The following is a 17376-nucleotide window of genomic DNA, read 5'->3' as shown; positions in this document are numbered from 1 at the left end:
GTGTGTGTGTGTGTGTGTGTGTGTGTGTGTGTGTGTGTGTGTGTGTGTCTCCGGTTACTAATTCAGAAGAGTCAGCTGTAGTGGAGCAGGGTGTCCCCAGGTCAGGAGGGGAAAAGGGAGACATTGGTGGGCTGCCCGATTCTGGGGTGAGCCTCAGCCGCCGTGTCTCCCTGCTCAGTGCTTCAGGGCCACGCGTACCGGTTCTGCACAGCCGAGGGCCTCTGGCTACACAAAGACAACTCCAGCCTGCCGTGGAGGGACCTGTCGGAGTGTGAAGAATCCAAGCGAGGGGAGAGAGTGAGCTGAGGGGTTCCAAGCCTGGGCGGGGGCAGCCAGGTCCCCGAGGCTTTGGGTGGGGCTGGCTGCTGTCACTATCACCTGTCCCCCGGCTTCCGGTGACTCCGTCCACCTGCTGTCTGGCCAAAGGTGATGTGTGCCCACTCCGGGACCGGTTGTAAACATGCCTGGACCGCTTCTGTAGGTCACTCTCTTTCTTGATTCTGGAATCCCAAGTGGGGCCCAGGTCACCTCAGTCCTTGGACCCTGGACTGAAGGGTATGGGGCAAGGAGGCCACCGGACACGTGCACATCCCCGTGTCCCTCTGTGTACACAGAGCTCCCCCGAGGAGCAGCTCCTGTCGCTGTATGTCATCTACACAGTGGGGTATGCTCTCTCCTTCTCCGCCTTGGTCATCGCCTCAGCCATCCTTGTCGGCTTCAGGTAAGGGGGTGGGGCTCGGGCCTGGGAGGGAGGGGACTGTCCGATGCTCAGTTCCCAAGCCAAAGCAACCAGGGGGTCCTGCTCTCTAGAACTTTCTGGGAAACAGGAGGTTGGAAACGTACATTGCGACACTGCGTGTTCAGTCTGGTCTCCACCGTGTAACTGTGCATGTACGCTCCAAATTATCCACATGCACACACGCACATGTTGAGGGCAGAAACCTCAGGGTAGAGGCCATCAAGAAAAGGAGAGGTGGGGTCTGGAGAGGCAGCTCAGCGCTCAGGAGCATGTCCCGCTGTTACAGAGGCCCCTGGTTCAATTCCTCGTAGCCACGCTGGGCAGCTCACAACCACTGTGAATCCAGCCCTAGGGGATCCGACGCCCTCTTTTGGTCTCTACGGGACCTGCTCACACCCCAGCACAACACATACATGTTTCAAAATAATAAAAGGAAATGTTTAACGAAAACAGGGGCTGTGGTTTTCCTCCTCTGGTCTCCAAAGCACCTGGTTTAACACTGGACATACAGTCTGTGGTTTGAATAGGTGTGGTCCCGTAGACGAATGTGTTTGAAAGCTTGGCCCATAGCGGGTGACACTCTTAGGAGGTGTGGCCTTGGGGGAGGAAGTCTGAGGTTAGATATGCTCATACACACACACACACATACACACACACACACACACACACACACACACACACACACACACCCCTATACATATTAGGCCCTTGCTTGTAAGGACTTAATTTCCACCCTCTCTCGTTGCCTTGCAGTCCTTTGCTGTCTGTAACAGCACACAGCGAGGCTAGTTGGTAATTTTAAGTGTCCCTATCCTGCTGCGGTTTCGAGGGGCGAGAATCCCTTATTGTGTGTTCATGACATTCATTCGGATGCGGGGAGTCCTATTTCGAGAATTTGTGCTGTCTCCTGTATTTCTTTCTTCATCACAGGGGGTGTGGATATTTGAAGTATTTTGTTGATTTTTCTTTCTGAATCGCAACCCTTAAGGCGATGGGGTCCTTCTGGGATTCTTGCCTGTGTGTTTCCTCAGGTCATACCCCCAGAGGCAAAATTGCCGACAACAACCGACTGCCTGGTTTTGAGTGTTTTGTTAGCCAGTGTGAGGTTGCTTGCCGGGCAGCCATTGCGTTCTGGTCACCAGTGAAGATGGTCTCCTCTGCTTTACATCCCACCCACATTTGGTATTTCCAGAATTAAGCAACGCTACTCTATAAAGCATGTAAAAGACCTACTTACGATTTTAACTTACTTAACTTTCACTCCTAGAGAGATTAGTGGAATTTTTTTTCATATTTTAGTCTATGATTTGCTTGTTTATTGATATTTTTTTTTTATTTGGCTTGTGTGGCTGTTTTAAACATTTGTCATCTGGATATTAACCCGAGACATATGTACTCTGTGCTCATTTTATCATTTTACAGTGCCTTTTATACACAGGAGTTCTGCATTTAAATGCAGTGAAATTGGTCAACTATCAAGTTTTATTGATAACTGAAATGTATTGATAAGAACTATTGATTAACAGAAGTTAATCTTATCAATGGATAGACGTTATTTTTTCTTTCACTGAAGACAAGATTTCTTTTGCTCTCCCATAGGCGAGCTTTCCTTCTGTCATTACAAAGCCACTCAGTTTCATTCCCTTCAAGAAGCTGCATAGTCTTGCTCTGCCCTTGTGGCTCTTCATTCCACCTGGAACTAAGTTTGTGTCAACCAGGTGAAAATTGGGGATTTTGCCCCCCTACACACACGGCACCCCCTACCCCTGTTGCGCTATGCCTTTGCTAATAGCCTTGCTTTGCCACAAGGGTCCCTGGGTTTCTAAGTTGGTTTCTGTCGTTTACATTCTTTTCTGTTGCTCTGTTTATCCACCCTATTCCCAAACCACAGCACCTTGTCTCCTAAAGATTTATTAGAAATGTAAGGTCTCAGGCCAGCAAGTTGGCTGAGCTAGTGAGGGCTCCCGCTGCCGAGCCTGATGCCCTGAGTTTGATCCCTGGAATCCCACAGTGAAAGGAAGGAACTGACTCCGCTGAATTCGTTCCCAGACCTCCAGCCTCCGCACAAGCGTTCAGGCATGTGTGGGCCCAAACACATACACATACATATATATCATATATACATAAAATAAGTTAATTAGTGTTGTGCTGTTTTTTAAAGGAGAAGAATGAATCCTAGCTCTCTGGCTGTGGAGATGGCCCAGTCGGTTAAACAATTGATACACAGTGTGAGAACCTGAGTTCGAATCCCCAGGACCCGCGGGAAGCCAGATGTGGTCGGTGGTGTGTGTTTGTGACCTGTTGCTCCCGCAGTGGGATGGCAGGTGGAGGCAGGAACACCCGAGCTCAGGGGCCAGCCAGCCTGGTGGGGGGGTGGAGAACGAGAGGCTGTGTCTCAAAGAAGGTGGCGGGAGGAGAGGACTGAGGCTGTCCTCTGACCTCTGCACGTGTACTCAGACTCACACACACAAACATGCACACATACGTGCAGGCATTACACACACTCACACACACACACACAGAGAGAGAGAGAGGAATGCTATACAGCTGTCTTATAGTGAAGACTCCTGTGTTGTGATTCCTTTCCATGTGTTCATTGTTTTGGGACAGAGTCTCATGGAACCCGGGCTAGCTTTGAACTTGCTGTATAGCTGGGGCTGGATTTGAACTCTCGATCCCCCTGCCTCAGCCTGCCATGCCTTGGGATTATAGGAAAGGGCCACTTGCCCACCTACACTATTCCTGACCTTTAGCTATACCTTGTAAATCTTTTAAGTAGCGTGAAAATAGTTGGCATTTTATTACAGCTGCTTTGAATTTGTTATTTAACATGGGACAGTGGCAGTGGCCTCTCTGTTCACAAGTTTGGCGTGACTATGTATTTCCCACTAATTTAAGACTTCCCTAATAATTTTAAGCCAATTGTATTATGCTGCCCATAATGATTTTACCCATCTTCTTGTTCGAGATAGTTTCAGGAAATCAAATAGAATCTTAGGAATGAAGCCTCCAGTTCTTTTGCTCCAGTTTATTGCCTGTTGCTGGAACGTGTCTGGGAAGGCCGTTGCTGGACTTTTAGTTGTTACGGTTCATCTGTAAATTGTCCTGGGGTTCCTCCGAAGAAACTTATCCGTCGTAATCAGTTCGGACTCACCCCTTCCGTGGCCCTGCTGTAGTGGGGGGTCTGTAGACTTGTCATTAGGGGTGATGATAGCATACATCCTCCACTGGCTGCCGATTTTAAAGGAGAAAGTTGCCAACTTCCTCCTTTAAGAATGATTTCAGAGAGAGGTGCGGTGGCGCAGGCCTTTGATTTCAGCACTGGGGGAGGCAGAGGCAGGTGGATCTCTGTGAGCTCAAGGCCAGCCTGGTCTACAAAGGGAGTCCAGGACAGCCAGAGCTACACAGAGAAACATTGTCTCAAAAAAGAAAAAAAAAAATGATTTCGGCTTTTGCTTCGGAGATAGCCTTTACCAAATGAAGTGCCATTAGGTTTCCAGTTTGGGGGGGGGGGGAAGAAGGGGTGCATGTGTGTTCATGCACGAGCAATTGCATGCCAAGCATGCGGAAGACAGAGAGAAACATCGAATGTCCCATTCTGTTCTGTTCCTCCCACCTTATTCCCAAGAGAGCAGGATCTCTCACCGAACATGGAGCTAGGCTGGCAGCCGACAAATGTCCTGGTCTCTACGCCCCATCCCTGCTCCACCCCCGCCCACCCCACCCCCACCCCCAGCACCGGGGTCACAGGTGCACACACGTGGCTTTTCACATGAGTGCTGGGGATCTGAACTGAGGGCCTCATGCTTACACCACACGCACTCTTACCCACTGAGGCATCTCCTCGGCCCTGCTGCGCGTTTTTACTGGAGACCTTACTGACATTGAACCCAATTCCTTTTGAATTCCTACCACGTGCCCTAGACCCACTCCGAAGTCCAGAAACATCCCGTCCTAAAGAATCAAAGCTCCCATTGGGAAGGCTGAGCCCCACACATACATAGCTTTATGGAGGAGGCACTGCAGCAAGGGTAGGAAGCGGGCGGTGACTGCCTGGATGAGGGCCTTTTAGGCAGGCAGGGCATCAGGTTGTGAAGAAGAGGGACATTCTCAGAGGAAGGAAGATGTGAATGTAGTCCCAGAAATGGACACACGCCTGGCGTGTGTGTGAGCTGGCTGGAGAGCCTGGGCTGGCCAGAGAGCCGATGCTGGCCAGACAGTCGGTTCTGACCAGCTTGCCAGGGAAGGTCCCTGCTTTTTCCCTTAGGCACTTGCACTGCACCCGGAACTACATCCACCTGAACCTGTTTGCATCCTTCATCCTTCGAGCACTGTCCGTCTTCATCAAGGACGCCGCCCTCAAATGGATGTACAGCACGGCTGCTCAGCAGCACCAGTGGGATGGGCTCCTCTCCTATCAGGTGTGTGGTGTGGCCCGGGGAGCCTGGGGAGGGGAGGACATTGCTGAAGGAGTCCGCTGCTGTACGCACGGGATGGATACAAGCAAGAGTCGTTCAGACTTGGCCTTTGGGAGTCCCTGTGTAATAGGAGAGGCAGTCCACTTAGGGCAGGAAAGAGTCCAAGGTAGGTAGGAGACTGCCCTAGGGGGTTCCGTCTGACTCAGGGAGTCCTCCGGATGCAGACCTGCGTTTGAATCCCAGCTTTACCGTGTGCTGGTTGTACACAGATCCAGACACGACCCCTAACATCCCCAGGGCTCTGTTCTCCTCCCCGCCTGGGGGCAATAGCAGGTGCTTTCCTCAGTGAACTAAAGCGGAGAGAGTTCCCAGCAGTGTCCCTGGCCGTAGGAAAGCTCCTTGGGACAGTGGCCAGGCCGGCGAGGAGGGGCAGGAGGGGCAGGAGGGGCAGGAGGGGCAGGAGGCAGGGCGTCTGACCCCACAGGACGCTTCTCTGCCCCCAGGACTCTCTGAGCTGCCGCCTGGTGTTCCTGCTCATGCAGTACTGCGTGGCAGCCAACTACTACTGGCTCCTGGTGGAGGGCATCTACCTGTACACGCTGCTGGCCTTCTCAGTGTTCTCGGAGCAGCGCCTCTTCGTGCTGTACCTGAGCCTAGGCTGGGGTAAGGCCCACCATCGTTCACCTCACCACACCTCCACGGGGACCAGCAGCAAGGGTGGAAGACCCTGGTTTCTTTTTTTCCTTTAATAAATCTCTTTCACAGTAGATGCTTCCTCTCTTGCCACCACGTATCAATCCCCCCCAGCCAAGCCCCACCCCCAGCCCTTAGCCCTGCCAGCCCACCTCTGGAAGTCAAGACCTCTCCTCCCGGGGTCCTACGGGAGAGCAGTTCGTACCCAGGGCAGGGAAGGGCAACCCGAGATCCTGCGGGAGGTGCCCTGGGCCTCGTGGTAGGCAAGGGGTAGGCAAGTGAGCAGGATGCGGGGGTGGCATTGGATGCTGCTGGATGAAGGGAAGGGCTCAGGGGAGAAGCAAGCTGGGAGGGGTGACCGGCCGAGGGAAGGGCTAGACTTCGGATGTGCCTGGAGCCCAGCTGGAAATGTTCTAGCCAAAAAAGTCTACTGAGAACCATGTGCCTTTTTTTTTGCTGGAACATTTCTGGTTGTGTTTCTACCTCTCGCCACGTGGGAGCTTCGTGGGGGCGGGGTGGGGGTGTTGCAGTTTGGTTGGGGTGCGGCTGGGCGGCTTGGAGCCCTGCAGTAGCAGGGAGACAGCCCCTCCTAGAAGGGCCATGGGTACCCCTACTTGGGATGGAACAGAGGACAGACCTTGCCTGGCCCTCCTTGAGCTACCCCTGAGTTTTCCTCTTGGCGCCATGCCTGTAGTCCCTAGAGCTATTCTGATCCCTCCAGCCTTGGCTTCCGGAGACTTCTCAGCTTAGTCACAGTGGACTGCGCTCTCTCCTCCGGGTCCTGCTTCGGCCCTTCCAAAACGCTGCTTGGTGCTGGGACCGTCCTTCTCACTCAGGCTTGCCATGTCACCTTCCAGGATGTTGCCTCAGGTTTCCAGCCCCCTGGGGCCCCGCTCTCTGGCCCTCTCAGCCCCTCTGCACTCTCCTTGCACTCTGCTTGTTCCTTCCGGTCTCCTCAGCCACCTCAGCACTGAGGAGCTCTACCTGGGGTTTAGTGTTAAGGTCTCGAAGACTCAGAGGGTAACAGGGCCCTAGAGACAGAGCAGGAACTGGGTCATAAGAGGCTTCCAGCTTCCTGGTTCTGGGCCATGATGTCTACTTCTGGGCCATGATGTCTACTTGCCAAACATAGGTCTTGGTGTCTGTTTTCCCCTTAGTCCGCTGCTGGTTCTGATGAGCAGACTTAGGTCTTCATACAGATGAGAGTGGCCCTGGCTCCAGTGTTCGGAGATTCCTGATGGTCCCTTTCCTCCTCCCTTCTCCTCCTCTTTCTCCTCCTCCTCCAAGACCCAGCCCATCCTCCTAGATCTTTCCTTCCTTCCTAAGGCTCTCTATCTTGCCAGGCAGCACCATCAGGTGGGGCATCTGGAGCATCCTGATGCTCCCTAGGGCTGGGCGCAGGGACAGACCATTAAGGAGAACTCAGGGATGGGCTACCTCTGTGTGGGGGACAGATAGTGTCTGTTCTGGGAAATAACATCATTGCTGTTTGTATCTGTCACCATGGCAACCCAAGGGGCAGGACCAATCAAAGGGATGTGTGCCGGAAAGCCGGGAGTGGTAGGGGTCAGTGGAGACATATGGGGGAAGGGTGACAGTTCTTTCTTGCCTCTCCTACCTCAGGGCTCAGGACTCTCGGGGACATCATCCCCAATGAGAACATCTTTTCTTGAGAAAGTGAGGTAGGGAGAGAAGGGGTCAGAAAGAAAGCAAGAGTCCCGGAGACCTACATGCTCTATGGCCATGTCAGGAGGCCTAGCCCAAGTCTGGCTTCCTGTGCAGCCAAACTAAAAGTAAGACTGATGCAGTTGTGAGAAACCCCTGAAAGGTATCAACTGTGCTGCCATCCAGGAGCAGCTGGGCATCCCCAGAAGGGAGATAAGTGACTGCGGGAAGACGTGACTTCCCAGGACCACCTGTTCTGGGCATCTGGTTGACCTTTCTCCCCTAGCTTGTCTTAAGGAAACACAGCCTGCGGGGGGTGGGGGGGTATGTCACCTTGGCAGGAGGCAGGGCTGTGTTTCCTGTTTCCTTGTAAGGATCTTGATCACCAGATGTGAGTGGATGACGTTTGCCAGGGCTCGCTGGTGACATGAGCAAGCAAGCTGTCTCACACTGGAGTGAGGTCTCAGAGAGAAAGAACCACAGCCGATGGCAGACACACAGCGGGAGTTCCTGTACACGTGTGACCTAAGAAATTGCATGTTTTGTCTAGAGAGCATCCTTTCACTCCATGATATACTTATCATCCCTACTGGGCATATTCTGCCAAGAGGGTCCATGCCATGCCCCCGGGGCCCTCCCAGGCATGCCATTATTTGTTCAGGCCAATGAAAGCCTGTTTATAAAACATCGTGGGTGCTGGAATGGCTGGTCTGTGTGAAAAGAAATTGCTTTCTGCACAGTCGTGAGGGCTGGAGTTAGATTCCCCAGGACTCAGCAAAAGGAAGTTGTGACGCATGCTTATTATTCCAGTGCTGGGGAGATGGGAACAGAAAGATGCTCAGGACTTATTGGCCTAATAAGTTTGGCCTAATTGGTAAACCCCGGGTTCCAGTGAGAGCCCCTGACTCAAAGAACAAAATCGACAAGATCCTCAGGAATACACCTGAGGTTGTTTCCTGGCCCTCACAGCAATGAGTATGTTCACTCACACACACCCTCGAACATGGGTAAGGACACACACACACACTAAATGAATGTGATAATACTTCTAAACAACAGTAAACTAGGTGAACAGACCAACGGGGGGATTGGATGAATGCTGGCCAGATGTGCACAGCTGGATCCCCGCCCCTCTCTGAATCTCGGCCCAGTGCAGTAAGCCTGACTCACAAGTTGCTCGGCAGCCATGACTAAGTGCGACCCAGTGACTTAAGGACGCTTGATGATGATGATGGAAAGGTTATGAAGTAGTTCTGCCTTGGAAATCCACATATGTACACACACACACACAATCACACCCTGTGTCCTGCTTCATACACCCGCATGACCAACTTGAGAAAGGTGTAGGCAGGAGGTGGGTAGAGAGAATATTCATGCAGAAAGCCACTGAGGGTGGCTGGAGTGGGCAGAGGGTAACAGCCCCAGATCTGCTCCCCCCCTCAGTTCCTTCCTCCTGATCCACCTCCTCACCTGCCATGAGAGGGCAGACAGCCCACCTGCCAGTTAACCAATAGAGAGTGAGCTCGGGGTGTGAGGGAGGCCCCGGTCTGCTCTGGAGACCTGAGAAAGCAGCTAACTTGCACTTCCATTGCTGTATAACAATGACCTTGAACCTTGGAGCTTAGAACATTAAACCACTGTCTCATAGTTCTCATGTTCAAAAGTCCTGAGTTCAATATGGCTGCACATGCCTGACTCAGAATCTCCAGCTGGATCTGTCTATTAGTCAGAGTCGCTGTCATCCAGGGCTTGACTGGGGACTCTGTCCCCAAGCTCACTCAGGAAGCTACAGGCAGGAACCCTCCATTCCTTGCTGTAGGGACCTCTCTGTAGGCTGTCACAGAGAAGTCTTAGCATGACAAACTCCCCTCCCTTTTTTTACTCTCCCAACTAAACAAAGAGAAACCACAAAAGTCTACAATCCTAGCTGTTGGGAAGTGGATGGAAGAAGATCAGGAGTTCAAGGTCACCTTTGACTTAGTTTTAGGCTAGTTTAGGCTGCTTGAAGTCCTGTCTCAACAACACCAACAGTGGCAACGTGAATACAAGAGGTAGTAATCCCTGGGAACCGTCTACGTGGCTTCCTATAAACTGTCTTAGTCGACTTTGCACTGCTGTAACAGAAGGCCTGCAACAGAAAGAGAAAAGGTTTATGTGTAAGGTCACACCGTCCTGCAGGCTCAAGTCAAAGATTAGGCAGACCCATGGCTTTGGCCCTTTTGTGGTGGGGCCACATTAGTGTTGGGATGCCTATAGATGAGTGACTAGCCCACCTCATGCCAGGAAACAAAAATGAGAGACCAGACAGGCTGGGGTCCCAATGTCTCCTTTGGGAGGGAGAGCCCTCAGAGCCCATCTTCTCAGGACTCCACCAGCAACTAGCATCACACGGATGCTTATCTAGACCCCAGCGCCCACTGAGAAGCCTGACTGCTGTATTGTTGAGCCTGTAGGCTCCTGTGCAGCTGGGGACAGGGTGTGTGTCCCTTCTGGGCCTTGGACAGGTGCATGGGGGAGGAAACAAATACCTGAAGGGGCTTCTGGGTCCTGGAGGAGTGGACGGAAGCAGACATGCAGGCTGAAGGAAGGGAGCACGGAGCATCAGAGAGTTTCCTGGTCCCCTCCTCAGCCACCATGCCCCCCACCCATCACGTTGTTCTGATCCTTTGCCTCTTGAGTATCTGAGGCTCTCGAAGCCAAGACCCTGGAGGCAGATCCCGAGAGTGTGCCCGACACACGGGAGGGCTGGGACATGAAGGACTCTGTCAGGAGGGATGCTGGCCATTGTTGTGGAACCCCAGATCTCCGGTCTCCCATGCACTCAGACCAGCATGTTTGAGGGCCGGGAAGGGAGAGGGACTGGAGGTGTGAGGGGTCTGGGGTGTGGAGAGGACCTGGGCACCGCAGCAGCAGCTCTGTCCTGCCAGCTCTTCTCTCCGCTCTGTCTTTCCCTCCCTCCTGCAGGTGTCCCCCTGCTGTTCGTTATTCCCTGGGGCATTGTCAAATACCTCTACGAGGATGAAGGGTGAGTGTCCTGCTGCAGGGGAGTGGTGCTCTGGGCTCTCATCCTCCTCACCCATGGGATCCTTGAGCCCCGGAGCACAAGTTTATCACCTGTTGGGGAGGACTCATGGGGTCGGCAGGAGTTTAGCATATGAATTCAGTCTCTTATCTCCTTTCCCTGAACCTGCCGTGGCATGGAGTGATGATCAGCATTGCTGGCCTTTGCCTTCGTGATGGCTTTTATGAACATTAGTGTGAACAGCCTGTTGTTTCGTGTGTAACGCTGGGCGTGCGTGTGACTGTTTGCAGAGGTCCATGAAGACGGGGAGGGTATGGGTATCTCTGTGTGTGGCCATCTTTTGAGGACTGGGGTGCTGGGTGTGGGTGCTGCAGCTGCAGGGCTCTGCATGGGTCTGTGGCTGGATGCAGCACTTTGCTTGGCCTCGTGCACTGTGCCTCTGTCCTGCACTAGCCCCGGGGCCCTGTGCATCCAGCTGGATGCCTTGTGTACCCGTCTCTTCCTCCCCAGCTGCTGGACTAGAAACTCCAACATGAACTACTGGCTCATCATCCGACTGCCCATTCTCTTTGCTATTGGGGTGAGTGGCAGAGCTGGGGACTGGGGTGGAAGCTGCCAGACCTGGACTGAGATCAGGCCAACGACTCGGGGAGAATGAGAGGCCCCAGCCTCCTACCCATGTGCTCTGCAGGTCAACTTTCTCATCTTCATCCGGGTCATCTGCATCGTGGTATCCAAGCTGAAGGCTAACCTCATGTGCAAGACTGACATCAAATGCAGGTACTTTACCAAGCTGGCTATGGGGGGTACCCTCAGCCTTCCCTTCCAGCAGAGAGAGAATCTTGGGGCACTCTGTTTGGAGCCCTGGGTAGTGCTCTTTTCCCATCCAGGCCTGGTTTGTGACCCCTCAGCTTTCTCCTCACTCTGTTCTTAACAGCCCCTGGACTTTTGGAGCCTTGACCTCTGCCATCACCCCACCTCACACATCCAGGCATATTTTCCATGAAGAGCGTCTATAAATCAGAAAGCAGGAAGGCGGGGGATGGGCGCGGGGAGGGAAGAGCCGTCTATGCACAAGCCCAGATTGACGCAAGTGGTCTCTCACGCTCTCTCCAGGCTCGCCAAGTCCACGCTGACACTCATCCCCCTTCTGGGGACACATGAAGTAATCTTTGCCTTTGTGATGGATGAACATGCCCGAGGAACCCTCCGCTTCATCAAGCTCTTCACAGAGCTCTCCTTCACATCCTTCCAGGTGACTCAAAGCTAGGGCCACTTGCCTGGGATGTCCCAAAGTGAGGGAGGGGCAGGCACTAGCCTGCTTCGTGCAGATGGGAAAGATGGGTAGGCCTTGGCCTGGGAGAACAGTCCAGGCCCCGAGTCACACGGTTGGAGCAGAGCCAGAATGAGTATGCTCAGGTAATTGGGCATATGTGTCAGTCTTCTCTGTAAGTCCACAGGACAAGAAGTCTTCCCAGATGTGGGCCTGGGCATCTGGACATCTAGAGAAAGGCATTGCCATATGCTAGCATCCTGCCAGACAATTTATACATACAATACATTCAGTCCTCCCAGAACCCGCAGCTGAGAGCTTGCCCCTGCTTGACATAACTGGAAACCAAGGCCCAGAGATGTTAAAACAAGATCTACAGGGTGTTGTCTGACTTCTCTAGGGAGACATGAGTAGACATCTATTCATCCCAGAGAGGGCACTGACAGCCAACTAAAGAAATGATTCCACTGAAGTCCAGTTGGTGAACCGATGAGCCTGTTAAGGTTGGGTACAGCAGCATGCGAGCTGTGTCCCTGAAAAGCCCACCCCAGCCCGGGTGATGACTCACAAAACTTGCATCCCTGGCACTCCCTGCACAATCGAGGAGAGTCTCCTCTTTCCCCGGCAACTGCTCACATAACCCTGTGGAGAGAACTGTACCTTTCTCAGCTTCCTGAGTCTTGTAGGTTCCATGACCTTCCTGGATCTTGTAAGTCGCCTCCCTCCTTCCGGGAAGGGATAGCTCAAGTCAGAAGAACTAGCCATACAACACCGAGGTCACACAGGTTCAAAGCAAGGAACTGGCCCTCCTCACTAGCATTAGATAATGCAGCATGGGCGGAAACTGTTAGAAACCATTGCTGAAGAGACGGCTCGGCCCTTGAGAGCCCTTGCTGCTCTTGCGGGGGACTCAGGTTTGGTTCCCGGCACCCATGTGTTACCTTGCACAGTTGCATACACACACATGCAGCCCAGTGGCCTAGCTGTGGGCCACGGGGACCTAAGGTCAGTAATGGGCTGGAGTGGGGAAAGCCTTTTACCTGGTCCCACCCTTCTCAAGGAGCAGTGGCCAGGGAACTTCCACAGCACCTGAGCGAGGGGCCTCCTGTCTCCTGAAAGGAAATAAGGGAAAACAAAACAAATGAACGACCTTGCCCGGGGCTAGAGAGATGGCTCGGTGGTTAAGAGCTGTTCTGGCAGAGGACCGGAGTTTGACTCCCAGCACCCACATGTTGGCTCACAACTACCTAGAACCCCAGTCCTAGAGGATCTAACCCCCTCTTCTGGCTCCTGGGGGTACCAGGCATGTTGTGTAGAGACATACATGCAGACAAAATACACACATACACATATACACACTCCCCCCCCCCCAATTTATTTTGAAAAGTTAAAAGGGAAAAAAAATAAACCTTGTCTATTCCCAAGCTTGCCTGGACTGCCTGATTTGAAGAGAGAGATGTCAAGGGCTGGTCACCCAGTTGCCTCCTTTGGGCTCCCTTCCTGCTAATGTGCCTCTTGTTTCCAGGGCCTGATGGTGGCTATCTTGTACTGCTTCATCAACAATGAGGTAAGGTCTGAGGAGGGGCCCTGCTGGGGCTGCTGCCATTGCCTGGTATGGGGCTATGCCGTGGGAGCTCTCTGCAAGTCTCTCTAGCTGAAACCTCCAGTCCCCTCACTATGGCTTAAAAATCGAGGTGACATCTTGCCTTCACCTTCTGTTCTGTGCTCCCCATCACACACACACACACACACACACACACACACACACACAGACACACACACACACACGAAAAAAGAGCTTAGAATGATCCAGCCTCACATCAAAGGGTTAATGCTGGCTATTTCAAGCAGGGGTGTCCAGCCTTTTGACCTTGCCATATGTCATTGTCATGCACAAGTGACTGTGGACACATCCGTTGCTATCCTAATATGCATGCAGCCATTAGGCCACAGGTTGGGCACACCTGATTTATTGCAAAGTGATTCAACACCCATGTGCCCAAGCCACTCTTGTGGCCTCTGCCCACAAGAGCTGTTCTCCAGACCCGGGGTTGCCATGGCAATGCCAGGTACTTCTGACCTGAGAAGATGGCTTGAACATCCGTCTCGTGGGGTTGCCAAGGCCTGCACCAGCTGCCGGTCGGTGGGGAGTGGGGACAGGAGGGGTGAACTGGCGATGGATTTACTGTGGCTTGTGTCGGAGGGCCAACGTGAAGTAGCTCAGGAGCCAGGAGTGCTCGGCCCATCCTGCTCTGCCAATAGCTGTGACTTCAGGCTAGCCTTGTTGTCATCGTTTCCTCTTCTGCCCAGGGGTCAGTGGAGGTGAGAAAGCTTTAGAAAACCCTGAGCCCCATCTGACACTTAGTCAGGGAGGGCACTTAGGAGGTGATGCTGGGCTTCAGTGCAGAAACATTAGACGGTGCAGAGGTTAACATTAGATGCCAGGCCAGACCATTCATTCATTCATTCATTCATTCATTCATTCATTCATTCATTCAGGTATCGGCACTGTGTGTGTGTGCCACAGAGCACAGATGAAGATCTGTAAGGTTCTGGTGATCCAACTCAGGTCATCAGGCTTGGTGGTGGCAAATGCCTTTACCCACTGAGACATCTCACCAGCCCCGGGGTCGCTCTTTGTTCTTATTCCTCTCGGGTCAGCGGGAGGACCTGTGTCAGAGGCCCATTCGCTGAGTGGTCATTCATTCACTCATTCATTCATTCATTCACTGGGGCGCTGCGGCAGCCTGCAGCGAATGCCTGCTGGGTGCTGAGCGCTGTGCTCGGGGCACGGGCGCTCGGAAGAGGAAGATGTGCTCATGATTCTCACGTGCTCTCCGCTGAGTGGGAGGAGACATGGCCGGAGACCAGCTGGGCTTCTAGAGCAGCGGCAGACAGGAAACTGGTGGTGAACTGGCGGGTGCTGGAGTCAGGCCTGGGCTCTCATCTTGGCTGAGCCCCGGGAGATATTTACATGTTCTCTGCCCCCTCACCTTTCCTTGAGGAGTGATGGCTGCTTCCCAGTATTAACCAAGACAGTGTTTCTCTTTGGGTGTGGCTATGTTTGGATGTGGCTATGGTGTGTACTGTACATGTGTGTGGAGGCCAGGGAGCTGTGCCAAGGGTCTTCCTCACATACCCTCCGCCTTGTTTTGAGACAGTCACTCTTGTTGAATCTGGGGTTCATCAATTAGTTAGAGCCCCAGGGATCCACCTGTTTCTCCCCCAACACACACACACACACACACACACACACACACACTCACACACTCACACACACGCACCCCTCCTGTGCTGGACTTTTATATCTGAGCCAGCATGCTCAGCTTGTTTTTAAGATTTTTTTGTTTTGTTTTATGTATACGAACGTCTTTACCTGCATGTGTGTCTGTATACCTCATGTATACCTGGTGCCCATGGAGGCATTGGCTCCACTGGAAATGGAGTTATAGATGTCCAATGGTCATGAGCCACAAGTGGTTGCTGGGACTCGAACCTGGATCCTCTAGAAGAGCAGCCAGCGTTCAGGTTCTCATGTTTCTGATGCAGGTGATTTACTGACTGGACCATCCCCCACAGCCCCTAGTTGTTCTTGATGACTGGAGCTGCCATGGTGGCTCAGAAAAAGTGTGAAGGGAGACAGGCTCAAAAGAAACCATGTGCTCTAAGTCCTGCTGGCTTGGCTGTGCCTCACTATACCAGTTTCCTCTTCCAAGTGGAAGGCTCTGAGAGGTTTGCTTTCCTGCTGCTGTGCAGAAGGGAGCCATCTTTGGGCTCAGTGTCTCTATCCAGCTGCTCACACTACACAAGCCAGGCATGACGGCCATAGGTGGTGTCTGCTCTACCTCCTCCCCTCACCCTCTACGGCTGGTCCACGAAGCCCTGCGAAGCACAGAAGTTCTCGTAAGGGATGGCTTGTAGCCACATGGGGTGTCTCAGGGCTTAAGGCTCCCTGGATGGCGTGGGAAGAGGAGGAGTGTCTGCCTAGGGACAGGTAGAGGCACTGGCAGGGAGCCACTGGCAGCTGGCCCTCCTGATGGCTTGTGTCTGAAAGGCACGCAGTCCCCAGACAGCCCTAGATGGAAAGGCTGGTGGCAAGGATGCAGAGCAGACAAGGAGAACAACTCCCGGAAGAGCGATCCAGCCCTCAGGAGATGCTGTGCAGCCTGTAGCAGCCCTCTCCAGAACGGCCTTCACAGAGCTGTGACGGAGCCGCAGCCTTACCATGAGCTCCACCAGGAGGCATCAGAGCCCCTCCCTGTTCTGTGTAACTTTCTGCCCCAGCAGTCTGACCTCCAGTGTGTACCTGCTGAGAAGTCTCTTCCCGTGGGGAAGGCCTGAGCTCAGCACAATAGGGAATGAGGTTGGCCAAGCTCACATGGGCAGATTGTCCAGTCAGGCTCCCTTCAGTTTTCCTGAATGGGATGAGTTCAAAGCTGGGTCTTGTCTCATCCCCCTGGCTTCCTTTACCCCTTCCCTGCCCTTGGGAGGTTCAGGGACTGAGTGAAAAACGTGAAGGGAAACTGGGCTTGCATTCCCAGCATTCAGGAGGCTGAGGTAGGAGGGTGAATAGTTCTAAACCAGCCTGGGCTATCTAAGTGAGAAAACAAACAAACAACAAAAACCCACACCCAAACAAAACAAAGCGAAAGCTCCTGAGGGAGTTTAGATGCTGAGGGCCAGGGGCTGGCAGGCCTTCTCTTTTCAGTTGTCCAAGCCACGCTGTGAGAGCACATGATAAAGCGAGACTCCATCTTCTCCAGTCCTCTCTCCCTCCCTGCATCTCTCCCTCGCCCTCATTCTCTTCCGTTAAATAATACCATGATGGGTCGTAAGAGGTACTTAGCTGAATCACTGAATTTAGAGATGGGAAGGGCCGATTAGGTCCTCAAGCCCAGCTCTCTCCAGAGGAGAGGCAGAAAATAGGAGACAACAATAAACAATTTTATTGGGATATTAATTTAGGCGCCTGAAGACCTTGACTTGTGTCTCTTAATATAATCCAGTGGATTTTTCCCCCTTCTCTGCTAATGTAATAACAGGCCCATTTTGTGGGCAGTTGGTTTGCCTGATGGCTTTTTGCTTCCCTCCCTCTCCCTGTTTCTTTCCCACGGAAGGTCCAGATGGAGTTTCGGAAGAGCTGGGAACGCTGGAGGCTAGAGCATTTGAACATCCAGAGGGACAGCAGCATGAAGCCCCTCAAGTGTCCCACCAGCAGCGTGAGCAGCGGGGCCACAGTGGGCAGCAGTGTGTACGCAGCCACCTGCCAGACTTCCTGCAGCTGAGCCCCAGGGGTCCTTGCTGCTGGCTGGGTGGCCATCCCAGGTGGGGGAGAGCCTCCCAGGAACAGGGAAGGGGAGAGGCGCAGGCACACACACACACACACACACTCACACACACACACACACACACACACACACACACCCCTTGCTTTCCTTCTCGAAACCTATTAGACAGGCAAGTGGGACCGTTAGACACACGTTCTCCAAGGAGAAGAGCCTGCTAATTTAATCACCATGGCAGGAAGAGAGGAAGAAATGATTGCTGCTAAAATGAGGAGGACTTC

At 53.0% G+C, this 17376-nt stretch overlaps 1 protein-coding gene across 1 annotated transcript in view; it reads left to right on the top strand.

Moving 5' to 3' along the window:
- Nucleotides 1-17169, top strand: part of Glp1r (glucagon like peptide 1 receptor) — a 32577-nt gene extending 15408 nt beyond the window's left edge. The window contains exons 4-13 of the mRNA XM_055607242.1: nt 179-297; nt 615-721; nt 5007-5160; nt 5661-5820; nt 10480-10540; nt 11048-11117; nt 11229-11317; nt 11654-11792; nt 13336-13377; nt 16928-17169. Coding sequence (XP_055463217.1) covers nt 179-297; nt 615-721; nt 5007-5160; nt 5661-5820; nt 10480-10540; nt 11048-11117; nt 11229-11317; nt 11654-11792; nt 13336-13377; nt 16928-17095 — 1109 coding nt within the window. The 3' untranslated portion in view covers nt 17096-17169. The remainder of the gene's footprint in view (nt 1-178; nt 298-614; nt 722-5006; nt 5161-5660; nt 5821-10479; nt 10541-11047; nt 11118-11228; nt 11318-11653; nt 11793-13335; nt 13378-16927) is intronic.
- Nucleotides 17170-17376: the final 207 nt, after the last annotated feature.

The sequence above is a fragment of the Psammomys obesus genome, unplaced genomic scaffold, assembly GCF_907164565.1.
Source record: "Psammomys obesus unplaced genomic scaffold, mPsaObe1.curated_primary_1811, whole genome shotgun sequence".
In the NCBI taxonomy this organism is placed as follows: Eukaryota; Metazoa; Chordata; class Mammalia; order Rodentia; family Muridae; genus Psammomys; species Psammomys obesus.
The sequence above is the reverse complement of the archived record's forward strand: the minus strand, read 5'-3'. Positions and strand labels throughout refer to the sequence as shown.